The sequence below is a fragment of the Chiloscyllium plagiosum genome, unplaced genomic scaffold (assembly GCF_037043375.1).
Source record: "Chiloscyllium plagiosum isolate Xiang-an unplaced genomic scaffold, Cpla_swu_hap1 HiC_scaffold_17, whole genome shotgun sequence".
NCBI classification, from domain to species: Eukaryota; Metazoa; Chordata; class Chondrichthyes; order Orectolobiformes; family Hemiscylliidae; genus Chiloscyllium; species Chiloscyllium plagiosum.
The window spans coordinates 76,850,317-76,870,905 of NW_028270155.1; the positions used below are offsets into that span (position 1 = coordinate 76,850,317).

Sequence of the window (20,589 nt, forward strand, 5' to 3'; positions counted from 1 at the left end):
CTGTGCCTGTAAAGTATTTCACTTGCTAGCACCGACACACTTGCAAGTTGGGTGTGTTATCGAACAATACTGTAAGAAGACATGACACAAGTTGACCAGCTAAAAGTCACATCTCCCATTTACTTCAATGGGATTGAAAGCAGGAGGCAGTTAATAGCTGAATGGTGTCAGTTTTATATTACCTTTTTCTTCTGAGACAGAAAATTCAACAGCTGTATTTCTTACCAATCTCAAGGTCACATTTTTCACAAAAATGATAAGACTGTGGGTTGCATTATAAAATACCATTTTATTAAAATATTTAATCTTTACAAACTGTAGGTTTTAGAAAAAAGAAGTTATTTGCCATAATTAACTTGCATTACATCTGAGTCAGAGTATAAGAATTCAAGTTAGATCATTGACTTGTGGTACTGCATCAGTCCTAGAGTTGATAACACACAACAAGTCTGCAGTATCTCTGTGTGGCCCCGGCATCCCACGGTGTCCTCTGGGATTCTATAAGTTATGTCTGGAATGCCCTGGGCACCTCCCCAGGCTACGTGCTGTGGGAGTCCCCTGACGTTGGTATGCCACATCTAGGGTGTCCATCTTGGATATAGCTAACCAGAAATGCAGGGATGGACTTCTGTTTATTCTTCCTGGTTCATAACCTCTCCCGGGAGTGTGAGAGAGTTGAAAATGCCCTTAAATATTGAGTTTTACTGAGTTTCAAACCTGAAATGGATTTGCTCAGCAACAGTGATAGAGGCTGACTTGATGCCAAGGCTACCCCCTTAGCCTGGCACGTGGTGCTCACTCGGTAGCTGAGTTCTCCGTCTTGGCCTCAGTCCTCCTTGAACAGAGCATAGCGTCATGCCAGCCTGGATGCCGAGGCAGTTTGAGCCTTGTGCTCATGGTCTGGAAGGCACTATAAACATGGGGAACATGAAAAGATGCTTCTGAATGGTGACCCTACCTACACTGACCTCAACAATTTACCCGCACGCACAGCTTCTGTGCCAACACCACAATGTCAGCTGATCAAAAGCTGCCTGTCAGTTTGAAACTGGGCACCCTGACGCTCCTTAAGGAGAGACCTCGCCACAGCCAGAGCCCCTCCTTGCAGAAAACGTACAAAGTGATCTCCCACCAGCGGGCCCAGGGCATAGAGTCCCCGTTCCTGCACACACTCATAAGTGTAGCAATCCACGTCAAGGGGGTTACGTTTGCTGTTAACAGCGAGCTCCGGGTTGATTGCCAGTGACCTTCCGCAATCAGGCAGCAAGGTCAAGTTAGGATTTGAGCCAATCAGAATGAAGGCCATGGAGACATTGAACACCTTCTTCTCTGCTGACATCAGATCCTCAATGATGCACTTCCGGTCTGGGGTGAAAGCCAGCATACGGTGTTTGGGGAGACTGAGATACCCTTCGTAGGGTCCTGTGGTGGTGCAGGACTGTTGGATCATCATCTGGTGGACTTTGTGATACTCTGGGTACATGACTTTGGGAAGCTGGTTGAAGATCAGCCCTGGGTCATTGACCCCTCTGCGGAAGACATGGATCACCGAGACGTTGCCATGGTGAGCGGCGATGATAGCGTCTGCGGCGGTTAGGCCGCCTCCGATGATCAGAATGGGGTCAGAGTTCAGTCCTGTCTCCCGCTCCTTGAAGGTTCGGTCGAGTTCTGAAGTCGTGTGGTGAACAAACGGAAGATCTTCACCATCAACGCCAAGCCAAGCAGGGCTGTCATACATGCCCGTTGCCAAGACAACCTTCTCTGCGAAGATACGGAAAGCCTTTTCTGAGCCGTCCTCGGATTTGCTGGAACCGATCACCTCAAAGAGGCTTGTGCTGGTGGAGTGCCTGAAGACCCGAGCTTCTGCTGGACTATCTGCGCTCACATTGACCTGGCTTTCTGCACTAGAATCCAGACTAACCCTCCTCACTGAAGTCACAACGGTACCACATGCAAAGTGCTCCTGCAGTCCCTTGACCCTGGCATAGTGCTGGTAATAGCTGGCGATATCGGATGTCATGGCACGGTCATTCCGCAGGCACCTGGAAGTCAATTACAAACACAGTCAGAGACCCTGACGCACGTGTGTGAGAGAGGGAGTGAGAGACAGACAGACAGTACAGCGACCAATGTAGACAAGCCCTACACCCAGACTAACAGGAACATAAGATTATTAAAGGATTGTATACTCTGGAGGCAGGAAACATGTTTCCGCTGATGGGTGAGTGCCGAACCAGAGGACACAGCTTAAAAATACGGTAGACCATTTAGGAAAGAGATGAGGAGAAACTTCTTCACCCAGAGAGTGGTGGCTGTGTGGAATGCTCTGCCCCAGAGGGCAGTGGAGGCCCAGTCTCTGGATTCATTTAAGAAAGATTTGGATAAAGCTCTCAAGGATAGTGGAATCAAGGGTTATGGAGATAAGGCAGGAACAGGATACTGATTAAGGATGATCAGCCATGATCAGATTGAATGGTAGTGCAGGCTCGAAGGGCAGAATGGCCTACTCCTGCACCTATTGTCTATTATCCTTCCTACATCTAAACGGTTTAGTGGTGTCAAAATTTAGAGGTTTCTATGAGAACACCCTGATTCTTGTGAACTGCAGTAAATTAAAGTCCTAACCAATCCTGTCTCTCCTCATACGTCAACCCTATCATCTCAGAAATCGATCTGGTAAATCTTTGTTGCACTCCCTCTACAGCAAGAACATCCTTCCTTAGAGAATGAGGCCAAAACTGTACTCAATAAGCCAGGTGTGGTATCACCAAAGCCCTGCACAATTGAAGCAAGAGATCCCTGCTCCTGTACTCAAATCCTCGCACTCTGAAGGCCAACACACCGTTTACTTTCCCCACTGCCTGCTGTACCTGCATGCTTGCGTACTTTCAGCGACTCGTGCACAAGGACACCCAGGTTTCATTGCATTTCCCCCTTTCCCAATCTATCACCATTCAGGCAGAGAGTTCCAGACCCTAGTTCACCTCCGGGTGAAATTAAGGAACGTTTTCTCATCTCCTTTGAAGCCTTCTCCCAAATACTTTAAATCTGCGCTCTCTCAGTCACTGATGTCTCTGTTAAGCAAAGCCCAGCCAATGATGCCTACATCCCAAGTAAATATCCCATTTTCCATCTTGAAGGAAGAGTAAGCTTGCAGCTTCCCCAGTGCTCAACTGTGAAAAGTATAGACCAGAACGTTGAGACGCACATTAACATACAGGTCGAAGGGACCGTGCTCACGATGGAGTGAGCATGCAGTTATCGCAAATAATCAGAAAGACCAATGGGTTACTGTCCTTTAATCATGAGAGGACTTGAACATTATGAATATAGAAAGCATTGATGAGACCACATCTCAATTATTGTGCCCAGTATTGGTCTCCTTATTGAAGAAAGGATGTAAGCGCATTGGAGGTGGATCAGGTTTATTACATTGACACCCGGAATGAGCAATACCTGAGGCAGTGCAGTGACTCAGTGGTGAGCCTCGGTGCCACGGATCCGGGTTCAATTCAGGTGACTGCCTGTGTGGCGTTTGCACATTCTCCCTGTATCTGCGAGGGTTTCTCCAGTTTCCTCCCACAGTTCAAGGATGTGCAGGTTAGGTGGATTAGCCATGCTAAATTGCCTGAAGTGTCTAAGGATATGTAGGAGTTAATCAGCCATGGGAAATGCAAGATTACAATGAGAATGGGGTGTTGGTCTGGGCAGGGGGTTCTTCAGAGGGTTGGTGTGGACTTGATGGGCCGAATGGTCTGCGTCTACACTGTAGGGGATTCTATGAGCAGATCGGACAGTTTCCACTGGAATTTTAAAGAGTACAGCAAGGCTAGATGGAGATATACAAGATCCTTAACAGGGCTATAATAAAAAGGAGGTTTCCTCTTCAGGGTAAGTCCAAAACTAGGTGGCACTGTTTTAAAATAAGGGCCTGCCTTCAAGGACAGAGATGAGGAAAAATATTTCTCTCAGAGGGCTGAATTTTTATTTTTAAGATTTCGGTGGTTTGATTCTTCTTAGAGAAGGAGAATCAAAAAATTTTGAGGATAGGTGGGAACGTGGAATTTGAACACAAATAGATCAACCATGACTTTAATGAATGGTGCACAGGTTTAAAGGGTCAAGTGGCCTGTTTCTGCTCTTAAGCATTGTGTATGGGGACCTGTGTACAATTAAACATTAACCATGCCCACTATACTCTGAGAAGCACAATCCCTGGTAGAAAATGGTGCTGTTCAAGGCCATTAATCACCAGCCCAGTCTTCTCCATTGGAGTGAGCAGGGAGAATGGGATGGCGGGGAGTTGGGGAGGGGAGGGGTTGTGTGGAACTAAATGAAGAGACCAAACACAGCCCCGCAAGTTGGTGTCAGATGGCTTTTCTATCATTAGCCAGGATTACCTTCGCTTGAGTCTCATCCAGTCCCTGAAGGGAAGGTCAGGAAGCTCCATCCAGTCACCGAGACTGAGGGTGAACATGGATCCCTCGATCGACTGTCAGGGAAAGAGGGCAGAAGAACGGAGGCAACGTTAGTCCTCAACGGCAGCCAGGAGCTTGTTCACACAGTCAGTAAAAGCACTTCAACCTCACCCAGTGTGGAGTCACTGAATACGGCAACATAACTGTTCCACCAGCGGGCAATCACCCTTGAACACAAAACGCACCCTGTCTCCCAGGCGAAAGTGAGGACTGCAGATGCTGGAGATCAGAGTCAAGATTAGAGTGGTGCTGGAAAAGCACAGCAGGTCAGGCAGCATCCGAGGAGCAGGAAAATCAATGTTTCGGGCAAAAGCCCTTCATCAGACATACCGTCTCCCCACCAACACACTGAGTGCAATCCACCTTCGTAAAGCTCTGCATCCTGTCTCCTCCACCCTCACCTCCAACAAGAAATGAAAGCTGTTCTTGAACATCTTTGCAACTAAGGTTAAGATCGGCTGCTCTGTCACTTGCTTTCCTTTCCCCGAGGTCAGAGGTTCAAGCTTTGATTAGATTCTGATTAGATTTGATTCCCTACAGTATGGAAACAGGCCCTTCGGCCCAACAGGTCCACACCGGCCCTCTGAACAGTAACCCACCCAGACCCATTTCCCTCTGACTAGGGCACCTAACACTATGGGCAACTTAACATGGCCAATTTACCTGACCTGCACATCTTTGGACTGTGGGAGGAAACCGGAGCAGCCGAAGGAAACCCATGCAGACATGGGGAGAATGTGCAAACTCCACACAGACAGTCACTCGAGGCTGGAATTGAACCTGGGTCCCTGGCGCTGTGAGGCAGTAGTGTTAACCACTGAGCCACCGTGCCACCCACTTGCCTAAGAGTTTGTTCCTGCTTAAGCCCCAATATCTTTTATGTCATGCCCAAAAATCCGAAACCTGATCCATCTGACTTCAAACACCGACGACTACTTTAAAAACGGGTGGGTCTGCTATTTAATTGTGTGATGAGAGAGTCAGTCACGACTGAATGGTCCTGGATTTGTTATCGAAGACTCCAGAATCCCTGCAGCTGAAGGGAGAAGGGAGGAACAACCAGGTTTAGCACTGCACCTGAGGAGGAAGATTTCCCCAATCCAGTTATCCTAACCTCCCAGTGCTCGGCACCTCTCTCCCGGACTGCAATCTAACCTTGTCCTGCTGATGACTCCTCACTCTGCAACCTCCCAAACCGCTCTCAAGGCTGCAGCACATCCCTGAGTACCATCTATCACTATCCTGATTGGACCAGAATCCGTCTGGGAAACTTTCATTCACATCCCCTGAACCACTTCCTGGTGTCTGTGGAGAACGTCCGGAGCTGAAGGAATAGCAGACGGATTCAGGGTCTGGGTTCCCAGGGCTGCTATTGGAAAAATATTGTGAAAATTGATAGGGTTCAGAAAAGATTTTCACGGATGTTGCCAGGGTTGGAGGAATTGAGCTATAGGGAGAGGCTGAACAGGCTGAGGCTATTTACCCTGGAACATCGAGGGTGACATTTTAGAAGGGCATGGATAGGGTGAATTGTCAAGGTCTTTTCCCCAGGGTAAGGGAGTCCAAAACTAGAGAGCACGGGTTTAAGGTGGGTAGGGGGAAGCAGGAGGTGGGGAAGATATAAAAGCACCCGAGGGGCAACCTTTTCCACACAGAGGGTGGTGCATGTATGGAATAAACTGCTAGAGGAAGTGGTGGAGCTGATACAATTACAGCATTTAAAAGGTATCTGGATGGGTTTATGAACAGGAAGGGTTTAGAGAGATATGGATCAAATGCTGGTAAATGGGACTGGATTAACTTCGGATATCTGGTCGGCATGGATGTGTTGGACCGAAGGGTCTGTTTCCATGTTGTACATCTCAATGACTCTAGACCAGTGATGGCAGATCAGGTTGATCATGTTGGCAAAGAGCCCACTAGAATCCTCCATTTTACCAGAAGACATATGGATGCCAAAATCAAGCAATATTGCTAACCCAGTAAAAACGACACCAAGAGACTATTGAGTGCTGTACGCACTATTGGGCTTCACACTATAATGAGCAAATTGAACTTTTAGAGAATGCGCTCCTGTAGGGTGAAGAAATCTCAAAATAACAAAATATTTTTCAAGAAGGAGTTAAATTTAGATTTTATTGCCACATATACTCAAGTACAGGATACAGGAGTGCAGTGAAAAGTGCACAATGTCACCATACACAGCACCATCTTAGGGACAAAGTACCTAAACTCAATACCTTAGTTACAAAAGTAGGAAAATAAAGGAAATAAGTTCAAAAGTTCAGCACTACAGTGTTCTTTCCACAGTCATAGAAAAATAAAGAAGCAAAGTTAAAATGTCAAATATTACAGTCCTTGCTTAAGCCTTTGGCCTACAGATTAGATTACATTAGATTAGATTACATTACAGTGTGGAAACAGGCCCTTCGGCCCAACAAGTCCACACCGACCCGCCAAAGCGCAACCCACCCATACCCCTACATTTACCCCTTACCTAACACTACGGGCAATTTAGTATGGCCAATTCACCTAACCTGCACATCTTTGGACTGTGGGAGGAAACCGGAGCACCCGGAGGAAACCCACGCAGACACGGGGAGAACATGCAAACTCCACACAGTCAGTCGCCTGAGGCGGGAATTGAACCCGGGTCTCTGGCGCTGTGAGACAGCAGTGCTAACCACTGTGCCACCGTGCCGCCCAGATGCTCCAAGCAGGCCTCTCCCACAGATAGATATAGTTCTTAGGGCTAATGGGATCAAAGATTACGGGATTAAAGTGGGAATTGACGACAGAGTTGAAGGATCAGCCATGAGTGTATTGAATGAGGGCAGGCTCAAAGGGCTGAACGGCCTACTCCTGTTCCTACTTTACACATCTGTGCCTCTCTAGTTCTGTCCTAGATTTGAAAATTCACATTATGGGACAATAAAGCATAATGGGCTACAAGTTACAGAAGGATGAGTTGAAATGCAAAGAAGTGGCTTGTTTCCAGTAACTAATATTCACAAAATTAAATGAAAGTGATTTAAAACAGAAAACAAAAGAACATTTTTCACATTGAGAGATGTGATGGATGGGAAATTCTCTTCAGGTTTTATGGAGCAAGACACAAGCTATGGCAATAATGTCATGATAGGGTTACTCACTCACTAGAGAAAGATGACTGGTGGTGGTTTAACCTGAGGGTCAGCACACCTCAGACAACAGGAGAGGTTGAGGACGAGGTAACTTGATGGTAACCTCAATTGATGCGTGAATTGAATCTATATTGTTGGCATCAGTCTACATTGCAAACCAGCCGTCCAGCTATGTTGAACATACAAATATATAGGGGTGAAGAGAATGAGGATACACTGAAAGGAAATGGGAATAAGCTGAGTAAGCATGATTGGGATCTGTGCTTACACGGAGAGTTAGCTCTGACATGGCCTTTTTCCATGTTGTAATTTATACACAGGGCGTGATAAAATGTTATATCAACACAACTTTATTTTGCTGGTAAAAACACAGGCCTACGGATAGAGAGGTTTGGTAAGCAATATAATTATGAATGGGCTTTATCAGTTGTCTTCCATACTTACATGCCAAGCCCCTCCCAGTGGCCCCTTGCCCAGGACCAGGTGAGGAATGCGATGGTCAGGCTCTCGCCTCCAGGTGAGCACCGATTCCAAGGATACGCCAAAATCGGCATCGGGACGCAGGAGGGAATCGAACAGGACAGCTACGGGATTGTGGGATCGTCCTTCCAGCCCTTCAGACAGGTATTCCAAATCCTACCGAGATCAGGGCAGAACAGAGAGGAATGTAAGGAATATCCACGGACCAACCCATAAACCTCCAAAATCACCAATTCCTTTCGACAGGAAGTCCACCAGATAACTGATATCCCATCTGAGAGTCTCTAACCTTTCCTTCCAGAGTTTTCTCATCACCTTCTTCATTATCAACACTAAACCTAGTGTTATTCTGACGTTTCTCCCCTTGACCCACCTAAGCCTGGATATCTGGATTCAGGTATTCTCCCCCCATCTGTGCAACGAGACAAAGATTCACTGGCCTGTGTTCCTCTTTGAATTCATCCCATCCCATCTCACCCCCCAAATAGAACAGAAAGACAGGAACTCCGCAATGAGTGCTGAAGAGTAATTGTGTTCACCAGTCACAGAGTCATACACAAACAGACCCTTCGGTCCAACCAGTCCATGCCGATCGTAATCCCGAACTAAACCAGTCTCCCCTTCCCGCTCCTGGCCCACAACCTTCCAAATCGTTCCTATTCATGTACTTATCCAAATACCTTTTAAAATGTTGTAACTGTACCTGCACCTACCATCTTCACAGCAAATACATTCCACACACGAGCCACCCTCTGCATAAAAACTTTGCCAAACATAACTATTTGAAAAATCTCTCTCCTCTCACTTTAAAAAATGCCCCTACTCTTGAAATCCGCCATCCTTGGGAAAAGACACCACCATTAACCTTATCTATACGTCTCATGATTTTATAAACCTCTAGAAAGTCACCTCTCAACCTCCTACGCACCAGTGAAGGAAGTCCCAGCCTTTCTTTTGCTAACTCAAACCTTTCATACCCAACAATATCCTGGTAAAGTCTCTTCTGTACCCTCTCCAGCTTAATGAAATCCTTCATCCAACAGGGCAACCAGAACTGGACACACAACACCAGAAGAGGCCTCTCCAATGTTCTGTACAACCTCAACATGACTATACTCAAAGCAATGAAGGCAAGCCTGATGTTGGAACAAATGGTGTTAAATTACCAGCCGACCCAGTAGGCTCAGGTATGAAAGGATTATGCTGACCCCAAACAAAAGCACCTTCTGTTTCTTATCAAACTGAGGAAGAGCTCAATAGAATCTTCTCCAACCACACAGCTTTATGAAAGTGTCATACCATCCTTGGACAGATGATGGGATAACTCTGTGGGTGTGTGCACCATGAGGTCCCAGGTGTCATGTTTGATGAATTAGCAAACCGTGTCAATTGCTCAGGGATGTGATTAAACACCTCAGGCGGAAAGGTGACTTGAACCTGGCCTCCTGGCTCAGAGGAAGGGGTACTACCGTTGTGCCACAAGGGCCCCTCATTGATCTATCATTAATTATATTTTGCAGATAGTTCCAACCTTCTACTACTTGTTTCTATATGAACATGTACAGTCTCTCTGGAGTTCCACTGTGTCGCACTTTTCACCATTGAGAAGGTATCTAACAATTTCCTATACTGAAAACAATTTGCTAATCCCACTTATTAATCTAATGATGTCTCTTTGCAACGTTATGGGGCATTCAATACTCCCAATGTGTGGGTCACTGAGAAATTTGGATGCAAGACTTTCAATCCCATCATCTAGTTCTTCAACACCCTGAATGAAGAGTTGAGGCCACAACTTAGATCCCTCAGGACTCCACGAGTCACATTCTGTCCATCTGTCATGATTTGGAGATGCCGGTGTTGGACTGGGGTGTACAAAGTTAAAAAATCATACAACACCAGGTTATAGTCCAACTGGTTTAATTGGAAGCACACTAGCTTTCGGAGCGATGGTCCTTCAACAGGTGATCACCTGATGAAGGAGCGTCGCTCCGAAAGCTAGTGTGCTTCCAATTAAACCAGTTGGACTATAACCTGGTGTTGTGTGATTTTTAACTCTGTCCATCTGTGTATCAACCCATCACGTGAAATCTAATTCTGGAGACGTCAAGTTCAAAACACAGTCAAAAAAGAAGAACAAGACTGAGAGATTTGCTGACATTTGCTCCACAGTTCTGTGAAATGTTACCTGTTCAATGATGGAGATACCCAGATTCTGCTCCAATTTTCGTTGAAGAATGGGATTGGGATGGATTGAGGATTCTTTGAAGTAAGGCCGATATCCAGACAAGAGGTAGGAGAGACAAATGGCAGAGGGTCCATTCCCTGGTTCAAAACAGCAGATTAACAGTTGTGAACTCACTTTGTATGATCCACACGAGACAACAGATTAAGATTGTGGCTTGCTTGTCCACTCCATTGATTGAAGACCGGGAGGCGAAACAAGTTTCAAAACTTCCAAAGCAAAAAACTCTTTTCAGTGACACCATATAATGACAGGTTAACAGCAATGTGGGCTTGTGCAGAGATTTTGTGTTTTAATCACACCAAACAATTCATTTAGGTGGTGGCGGTGGTTGCATAGCGCTAATGCTTTTGAACTAGTAGTCCAGAGACCCAGACTAATACCCTGAGTTCACAGGTTCAAAACTCACCTTGGCAGATGGAATTTAAATTCAATTTTATAAATACAAATAAACAGCTGGAACAATGGGGCTGTTGTCAATTGTTGCAAAAACTATCTGGGAAGGAAATCTGCCATCCCTACCTGGTCTGATTTACATGTGACTTCAGACCCACAACAGTATGGTTGCCTCTCAACTGCTCCCTGGCAATTAGGGCTGGGACAATGATGCTGACATCCCATGAACAAAGAAAACTTGATTCGAAACCACATTGTACATTGGTTCCATTACCAGCAGAAGCAGGAATCGAGGAGACGCGTAGCAATGAAAAGCTCCAGCTGGTCAGACTCCATGGCAGGAAGCCGAGGGAACATACATCTGATCGACCTTTTGACAGTCAAACAGACATCCAGTTTATCAGCTCAAAGCCAGCAGGAGGGATGAGGAGAGTAAGGCAGATGTTGGGGTGCATGAGGGAGATTTTGGGGTGCAAAAGGGAGAGTGATGGCAGTGAAGGAAGAGGCTGAGATGGGTAGGAAGGCATAGGGAGGTTTATGGGGGTGTGGCTTCAAGAACTAATTTTGTCCTTTTTTTTAAAAATGAAGAAAGGTTGAGGCAGAGGTACTGAGCAACCTGCTCAAAGCCAATAAAGTAAAAAACTCTGGGCTTTATTTTAAAGTTGGAGCAATAGAAGCAGCCTGAAAGGGTGGGGTCAAGCTCCCACAGAAGCAGGATTTTAGTTTTAACTTTCAGCAGTTGCTCGGGTCTTAAAACTGGACGTGGAAGCTCCTATTCCTCTGTCTGTTCCAGCTAAAAGCTGGGGCCTTTTGTTGCTGCTCAAACTGCATGTGAGACAATCTATTTTACTGAATTTGCCTTTGCCAAGGGTGTAGTCATGCAATGTTGCTATATTGGAACAGTTAATTAGTAGTAGTTAATAAATATTTTGGTAAGCCAAACTTTTTTTTAATTTTGTTTTTGTTTTTCTACGTTTTAACTGAAGTGCAAAAATAAAGTGCGTTCTGCTTAAAGTTGAGTAGTTTGACTGATCAATTTGCATCTGGAGTGTAACACCTACACATTTAAAACAAGAAAAAAAGGGAGGGTCTAGGTTGTCTCCTTAGAGGTTTGATCTGGTCCATAACAAAGTAAATTGGTGTGGAAATGATGTTCTATGAGTCACTCAGCATTGGGATGAAGGCCCCACTGGCACGGCCGACATTTATCATCCATAAGACCATCAGTCTTAGGGGCCAAAGTAGACCACTCAACCCATTAAAACTGATCTACTATTTGATGAGTTTGTGGCTCATCTGATAATCCTGAGCACCACTTTTCTGTCTTCCCCCCAATACCTATTGATTCACGTACTGATTAAAAATGTCAATCTCAGCATCGAATACTGTCTTTCCGTTAACCTGCCCACGTAGTTTGCTGGACAATTGGAATCGTACAACAATTTTCATTCACATATAGAGCCTTTAGTATGTAAAATGATGCAGGGCACTTTATAGGAGTGTAATTAAAACATAACACATAAGGTACTCAAATCATTGAAGTTGGCAGAACACGTGGAGAGAAAAAGAGAGAGAAATTAATAAATCTAACAATGTTCTCAGCTTTATTAATGGGGCACAGAGTACAAGAGCAAGAAAGGGATACTGAACTTGTTCAAGACATTTGTTTGACCTCAGCGGAAGTATGGTGTACAGTTATGGATGCCACATTATATTGAACGCATTGGAGACAGTGCCAACGTTATTTACAAGAATGGATCCAGTATGAGACTCTTCTGTTTAGAGTCATACAGCACAGAAACAGAACCTACAATCCATGTTGGACGTAATTCCAAAAACTTAACTAGTCCCACCTGACTGCACTGGGCCCATGTCCGTCTCATTAATGTACTTATCGAAAATTGACTTTTCAACATTGTAACTGTATGCACATCCATCACTTCATTGCACACACGAACCACTCGGTGTTAAAAAAAAATGGCCTCACATCTTTTCTTAAGTCCTTCTCCTCTCACTTTAAAAATATGCCGCTAGTCTTGAAATTCCCCACCCTAGGGAAAAGACGCCGGTCATTCATATATATCGATAACCCTCAAGATCTTGTAAACCTCTATAAAGGTCACCCCTCAACCCCCTAGATTGCAGTGAAATGTCCCAATTTATCCAGCCTCTCCTTATAATTCACACCCTCCATTACCGGCAACATCCTGATAAAGCTCTTCTGAACCCTCTCTAGGTTAACAATATCCCTCCTATAACAGGGTGACCAGAACCGGACACAGTCTCCAGAACAGCCTCACCAACCTCAACATATGTAAGATGATTGAAAAAGTTAGGAAGGAAAGGTCGATAAGGGGAGATTTAGTCGAGGTTTTCAACATTATAAGTGGACTGTGTAGAGTAGATTGGGTGAAATTGTTTCTGCTCATAAAAGAAACGAGAACGAGAGGGCATAGATATAAAGTGATGTGCAAATGATGCAATGGTAATATGAAAGAAAATGTTCACTCAGCATGCAGTTAGGGTTTGGAGTGCCCTGTAAGGAGGAAGGCTCAGTTGAGACACTCCAGGAGGCATTGGATGGTTTCGACATAATGGTGTGCAGGAATATGAGGAAAAAGGCAGGAGATTGGCACTAGGTAACACAGGCAGACTAGATGATGGGCTGAATGACCTCTTTCTTACATAATATTGTTTTGATTCTGAAAACCAAAACAAAAGGGGTAGGGTGGGAAACTGGAGGCTGCCATCGTCATCCCAGGAGGCTATTCCACCACGGGGATCATTGTTTCAGAGTTTGAACCTATCCACACAACTAACCATCTTCGTCATGGGCAGGGGAGTGGGAGTGTGGGTGGGGCCTGTGATCTCACTAGGTCAGGCTCGGCCATACTGTTGCTGGTTCTGGCCAGTTCACTCTGGGCAAGAGACCCCTTTCCCAATTGCGGCTGCTCGACTACGTTGACTGCGGACAGGTCTTGAGCCGTTTTTTAAAAAAATGTTATCAGGCTCCACTGGAATAAGAGATAGCATTACTGAGGGAAAGTGGGGTTGCTGAGCAACTGCAAACACACCAGATAAATCTTTGTGATGAGAAAGGCCGGAGTTGTTGAACAGGTTCCAGGACCATCAATGTTTAACATGTCAATAATTACTGGTACACTCTGTCTCCTCAGAGTCATTTTATATTTAACCCTTTAGGAGCAAGCTTCCCAGGAAAGTTCCAGAACTCAAACCTCAAAAGTGTTTGACCCATCATGTCGTCACTGCCCCTCCAAAGCGCATCCTGCCCAAACCCAGCCCTCTATCCTATCCCCGTAACCGCACCGTCAACCCATGGCTGACTCATCTACATTGCACATCCCTGGACACTGTGGGCAATCCATCTAACCTGCACATCTCTGGACTACCGGAGGAAACTGGAGCACGCGGAGGTAACCCACACAGACACATGGAGAATGTGCAAACCCCACACAACCAGTCACCCGATGGTGGAATCGAACCCAAGTCCGTGGTGCTGTGAGGCAGCAGTGCTGACTGCTGATGCAACATGCATTTCAAGAAAACCTTAGAATCATTTAGGAAACAAGTGAGCTTCTCAGGGAAAGTTACTTCTTGAGCTAAATATTTGGGTGCTTGTCTGTTTCTCTGTCTGACACACACCTGAGTGGTCCTGTTCTCTCATGGTGCTGTCCACTTATCAGACACTCATGCTGGACTGCTCATTAGGCAGTTAATTGTGGTGCCAAATTGAAAATTTTTCTGATTCATACAAGGCTGCCCATACTAATTATAACTGCATAAGTATTCCTCAGTCCCAGTGATGTGGCTCTCCTAGAGATAGAAAAGTGGAAAATTTTAGCTTGGACAGGCTGTGTCCTTTTACGTCACTCTGCACGAAACTTGCATCTTAGTCTCATTTCTCCTGGTTTCTCCCGAACCTATTAATTATCCAGAACCTTTTTCCAAATGTAACATCAATCACTATTTGTGGTGAACTGCTCGACATTCAGCTTTCTGACTGATGTTTCTTGTTTAATCTCCAGCTCTTGCTCTCCACTTTTTGGAAACCGCTCGTTTAAGTCTCTTGCCCTTTGAGAAAGCTTTCTGTCATCTTGTCTTAATGTGTCTGTTCGTGATTCAGTGCCTAATCTTGCTTCGTAACATTGGTGTGCAGGATCTTGGGACTTCCCTATGTTAAAGGCACCATAGAACATAGAACATAGAAGAATACAGCGCAGTACAGGCCCTTCGGCCCTCGATGTTGCGCCGATCCAAGCCCACCTGACCTACACTAGCCCACTATCCTCCATATGCCTATCCAATGCCCGCTTAAATGCCCATAATGAGGGAGAGTCCACCACTGCTACTGGCAGGGCATTCCATGAACTCACGACTCGCTGAGTAAAGAACCTACCCCTAACATCTGTCCTATACCTACCCCCCCTTAATTTAAAGCTATGCACCATGTTTTGGCTTCCTTATTTAGACACTACCCTGTTTCCTGGGCAGTGTAGCAGTGGTGTGTGGGTGCAAGGCGGGTTAACTCTGTATCTAGGGCAGTGGAGGAACATTTAGCTTCACAGTTCCTTGGAGGTGGAGTCGCATGTAGACAGGATAGTGAAGAAGCTATTTGGTACACTTACTATGATTGGACAGTGCATTGAGTATAGGAGTTGGGATGTCATGTTGCTTCTGTACTGGATACTGGCAAGGTCACTTTTGGAATAAGCATTCAATTCTGGTCTCCCTGCTATGTTACAAAACTTGAAAAGGTTTCAGGAAACATTTACAGGATGTTGCCAGGGTTCAAGCTATAGGGAGAGGCTAATTAGGCTGGGGCTACTTTCCCTACAGCATCAGAGGCTGAGGAATGGCCTTATAGAGGTATACAAAATCGTGAGGGACATGGATAGGGTAAATAGACAAGATCTTTGCACAGGGTAGGGATGTTTAAACCGAGAGGGCATACATTTAAGTGGACAGGGGAAAGATATAAAAGGGATCTAAAGGGCAACCTATTCATGCAGAGGGCAGTGTCTTTATGGAATGAGCTGCCAAAGGATGTGGTGGAGGCTGGTACAATTAGAGCATTTAAAAGGCATCAGGATGGGTATATGATTAGGAAGGGTTGAGAGGGATATGGGCCAATTGGGATTTGGGATATCTGATCGGTATGGACGAGTCGGACCGAAGGGTTTAATTCCATGCTGTACAGCTCTACGACTCTATAACTGCACGTGACACTGATCTGGAGAGTGAAAAACTGCATCTCCCTGGTTATAGAGTGACAGTGTCAGAGATATACAACATGGAAACAGACCCTTCAGTCCAACCCATCCATGCCGACCAGATACCCCAACCTAATCTAGTCCCATTTGCTAGCACCCAACCTATATCCCTCTAAACCATTCCAATTCATATACCCATCCAGAAGCCTTTTAAATGTTACAATTGTACCAGCCTGTACCACTTCCTCCGGCAGCTCATTCCATACACGCACCACCCTCTGCATGAAAAAGTTGCCCCTTAGGTCTCTTTTATATCTTTCCCTTCTCACCTTAAACCTATGCCCTCTAGTTCTGGACTCCCACCCCATGCCCATCATAATTTTATAAACCTCTGAAAGGTCACCCTCAGCCTCTGGTGCTCCAGGAAAAACAGCCCCAGTCTCTTCAGCCTCTCCCTATAGTCAAAATCTTCCAACCCTGGCAACATCCTTGTAAATCTTTTCTGAATTCTTTCAAGTTTCACAACATCCTTCCGATAGGAAGGAGACCAAAATTGCACGCAATATTCCAGAAGTGGCCTAACCAACATCCTGTACAGCCGCAACATGACTTCCCAACTCCTGTACTCAATACTCTGACCAATAAAGGAAAGAATACCAAACACCTTCTTCACTATCCTATCTACCTGCGACTCTACTTTCAAGGATCTATGAACCTGCACTCCAAGGTCTCTTTGTTCAGCAACACTCCCTAGGACCTTACCATGAAGTGTATAAGTCCTGCTAAGATTTGCTTTCCCAAAATGCAGCACCTCGCATTTATTTGAATTAAACTCCATCTGCCACTTCTCAGCCCATTGGCCCATCTGATCAAGATCCCATTGTAATCTGATGTAACTGTCTTCACAGTCCACTACACCTCCAATTTTGGTGTCATCTGCAAACTTACTAACTGTACCTCTTATGCTCACATCCAAATCAAATATGATGAAATGTAGTGGACCTAGCACCGATCTTTGTGGCACTCCATTGGTCACAGGCCTCCAGTCTGAAAAACAACCCTCCACCACCACCCTCTATCTTCTACCTTTGAGCCAGTTCTGTATCCAAATGGCTAGTTCTCCCTGTATTCCATGAGATCTAACCTTGCTAACCAGTCTCCCATGTGAAACCTTGTCGAACGCCTTACTGAAGTCCATATAGATCACGTCCTATACTCTGCCCTCATCAATCGTCTTTGTTACTTCTTCAAAAAACCCAATCAAGTTTGTGAGACATGATTTCCCACTCACAAATCCATGCTGACTATCCCTAATCAGTCCTTGCCTTTCCAGATACATGTACATCCTGTCCCTCAGGATTCCCTCCAACAACCTGCTCACCACCGACGTCAGTTTCATTGGTCTATAGTCCCCTGGCTTGTCCTTACCACCTTTCTTAAATGGTGGCACCATGTTAGCCAACCTCCAGTCTTCCAGCACCTCACCTGTGACTATCGATGATACAGATATCTCAGCAAGGGCCCCAGCAATCACTTCTCTAGCTTCCCACAAAGTTCTAGGGTACACCTGATCAGGTCCTGGGGATTTATCCACCTTTATGCATTTCAAGACACTTAGCACTTCTTCCTCTGTAATATTGATATTTTTCAAGGCGTCACCATCTATTTCCCTCCATTCTATATCTTCCATGACTTTCTCCACAGTAAACACTGATGCAAAATAATCATTTAGTATCTCCCTCGTCTCCTACAGCTCCACACAAAGGCTGCCTTGCTGACCTTTGAGGGGCCCCGATCCCTCCCTAGTTACCCTTTTGTCCTTCATGTATTTGTAAAAACCTTCTGGATTCTCCTTAACCCTATTTGCCAATGAGTAAAAAAAGACTATGGACTGAATGTCCTTTACTCATCTCAGTGTGATTTGGAGCAATAGATTGCCAGCGCCAGAAATGATGCCAAATCCAAATATATCAGCAAAGCATTAAGATGCAACATTTAAAATATCACTTTTCAAATGGCACACCTAGAGGAAGCAGGGTCACGTACAGCTTGCTTTTACACTGCATATTTGAGGCCTAGTCTCTTCAGTCAGCCACACTCCCAGAAACTTTCTGTCCAACTAGAACTGGTTGGGCGTTTTAGTGACTGGGAAGTCTGAACATTCTTTAGGACTTGGCAAAGACAAACACCTGGTAAGACAGTAGCAGAGAGAACAAAGTGTAGAAGCAGAGCTTATGGGCTAGTCAGAGTTGTCGGTTTTAAAAGTTTAAAGATTTTCCAAAGTCAGGGAGTGACAGGCTGGTAGCTAAGAGGAGAAAGTGAGGTCTGCAGATGCTGGAGATCAGAGCTGAAAATGTGTTGCTGGAGAAGCGCAGCAGGTCAGGCAGCATCCAGGGAACAGGAGAATCGACGTTTCGGGCATAAGCCTGAAGAAGGGCTTATGACCGAAATGTCGATTCTCCTGCTCCTTGGATGCTGCCTGACCTGCTGCGCTTCTCCAGCAACACATTTTCAGCTCTGGTAGCTAAGAGACCCTGAGAAAAAGGGGAGAGAGGCAGACAAAGAGAGTCAGAGAGCGCGGGAGAGAGAGTCAGGATAATTGAAAAATTTTGACACTGACACTGAGTGTGCCGGGAGAGATGGGAAAATGGAGAGTCGGATTGACAAGGAGATTGGAAGCTGAACGTACCGATTACAACGACAGGGATTGGACTGATTCCCGGTGACGAGGATGATCCAGTTTCCTCCATTGTCTTCCCAAGTTCAGGCACACATGCACAGTCACCGTTCTTTCCGGTAAAGCTTGCTGTCTGCTTGCAACAACAGGAACGGTAGAGGTTAAGTGTCACCAGCAGGATACTATGAATAAAATGCCTGCTGGGTTATCTCCTCATTGTGCCCAGCACCTGAACAGATCCCACACCGTGCCCAGTGCCTGACAGACCCCACACTGTGTCCAGCGCCTGAACGGACCCCACACCGTGCCCAGCACCTGAACGGACCCCACACCGTGTCCAGCGCCTGAACGGACCCCACACCATGCCCAATGCCTGAACGGACCCACACCGTGCTCAGTGCCTGATGGACTCCTTACTGTATCCAGTGTCTGATTAAATCCGCATTGTGCCCAGTGTCCAATTAACCCTGTTACAAGGGTCAGGATGTCCAAAGTAATTGGCTCAGTCGGGATTTTAAATTGAAGTTTGCTGATTCAATAGTTTGCGCTTTCCGAGATCAGCAAGGTTCTGACTAAATGGGATCATAGAGCATAGGGAGGTTGAGAGTGGAAGGGGACGGAGAGTGACATGTGCCTGTCTGGATTCAGTGACCATTCTGTTTGGAGATACCACACACTTTAGTTTCTATTAAACATACTTTTCCATGGAATCCCTACACAGGGTGGTATCAGGCCATTCGGCCCATCAAGTCCATGCCAACTCTCCAAAGAGCATTCCATTGTGACCCACTTCCCTTCCCTGTCCCTGTAACCCTGCACTTCCCATGGCTAGCCCACCTAGCCTGCACATCCCTGGACACTATGGGGCAATTTAGCATTGCCAGTCACCTAACCCACATATCTTCGGACTGTGGCAGGAAATCTATATAGATATGGGGAGAATGTACAAAACTCCGCACAGTCAATTGCCTGAGGGTGTAATCAAACCTGCGTCCAAGGTGCTGTGAGGTAGCAGTGCTAACCACTAAGCCATTTTTCCTTGTTTTCTTTCCCCACTTTTTAAAATTGAAATGCTATTTAACACCTTGTTAATTAAAATAAGTCTACTTGCACTTTCCAGTAAGAAATTTTTCTGCTGTATCATTACAAACATAGACAATTGATAAACTCCTATGGGATCTAGGTTCTGGGACCTATGACGTTCTGAAAGAATGTTTTGGTGTCGTTTCTGCTCTTTTGCATTCAGAAAATATTAGTTTCGTGCAATTTGATGCGCCATTTCTCAAAACTTATGGTGAAACCCATTTACAATTCATGCTGAGTCAGTAGCTCATTTAATTTAGTTCTGAAGAGCTGTAAAATGTAAACAAGAGAACTAAGGAAATGGGAGGCTGCCTGTCCCATAATCCCTCCACCCCATCACTGTTTGGGACCCAACCTCCTGAAGATAAATCTGACAAGTATTTCCCGATCTTCAAAAAGTAATTAAGTAAAATTCTAAGACTTATCCATCGTCACATCATTCCATCCTCGCCTATTGCCTATCAGTTAATGACTTTATCCCACCAGCAGATGGGCAGGCCATTGTTATATAAACCCTTAATCCCCCCAGTCCATGTTTGAGTCCCAACTAGACAGTTATCTTGCTGCTTTTTTGAGAGTGTTAATGCATTTGTTGAGATGCTTTTGCACAAAAAGAGGGTGAGTGATCTATCGTGCAATTGTGTAACTGAACCCGATAAGCACTGACTCTGCAGAATCAACACAGGAAGTGACACGAGCACATGTTACATCACACACCCGACACTACTTGAGCAGATTACTATTAGAAAGGCTGGCAGGCAGTTTGTGTACATTGTAAATAACTCCGATTCAGATCAAACTTTATTAATCACACCCTGGCTTTCTCCAACCCAATAATTCCATACTGGAAAATTCC

At 45.4% G+C, this 20,589-nt stretch overlaps 1 protein-coding gene across 5 annotated transcripts in view; it reads right to left on the reverse strand.

The window, feature by feature from the left end:
• Window positions 1-269: 269 nt before the first annotated feature.
• The window catches only part of LOC122558607 (oxidative stress-induced growth inhibitor 1-like), a 29,915-nt gene continuing 9,595 nt past the window's right edge, over window positions 270-20,589 (reverse strand). For 4 of the 5 annotated variants that reach the window (XM_043707381.2, XM_087996104.1, XM_043707382.2 and 1 more), the window contains 5 exons: window positions 18,663-18,783; window positions 10,290-10,426; window positions 8,066-8,257; window positions 4,401-4,492; window positions 270-2,042 (listed from right to left, as the gene is read on the reverse strand). In XM_043707381.2, the coding sequence (XP_043563316.2) occupies window positions 1,016-2,042; window positions 4,401-4,492; window positions 8,066-8,257; window positions 10,290-10,426; window positions 18,663-18,783 (1,569 nt within the window). In that variant the 3' untranslated portion in view covers window positions 270-1,015. Of the gene's footprint in view, window positions 2,043-4,400; window positions 4,493-8,065; window positions 8,258-10,289; window positions 10,427-18,662; window positions 18,787-20,589 lie in introns of all 5 variants that reach the window. The other variant, XM_087996105.1, reaches the window with a different exon arrangement.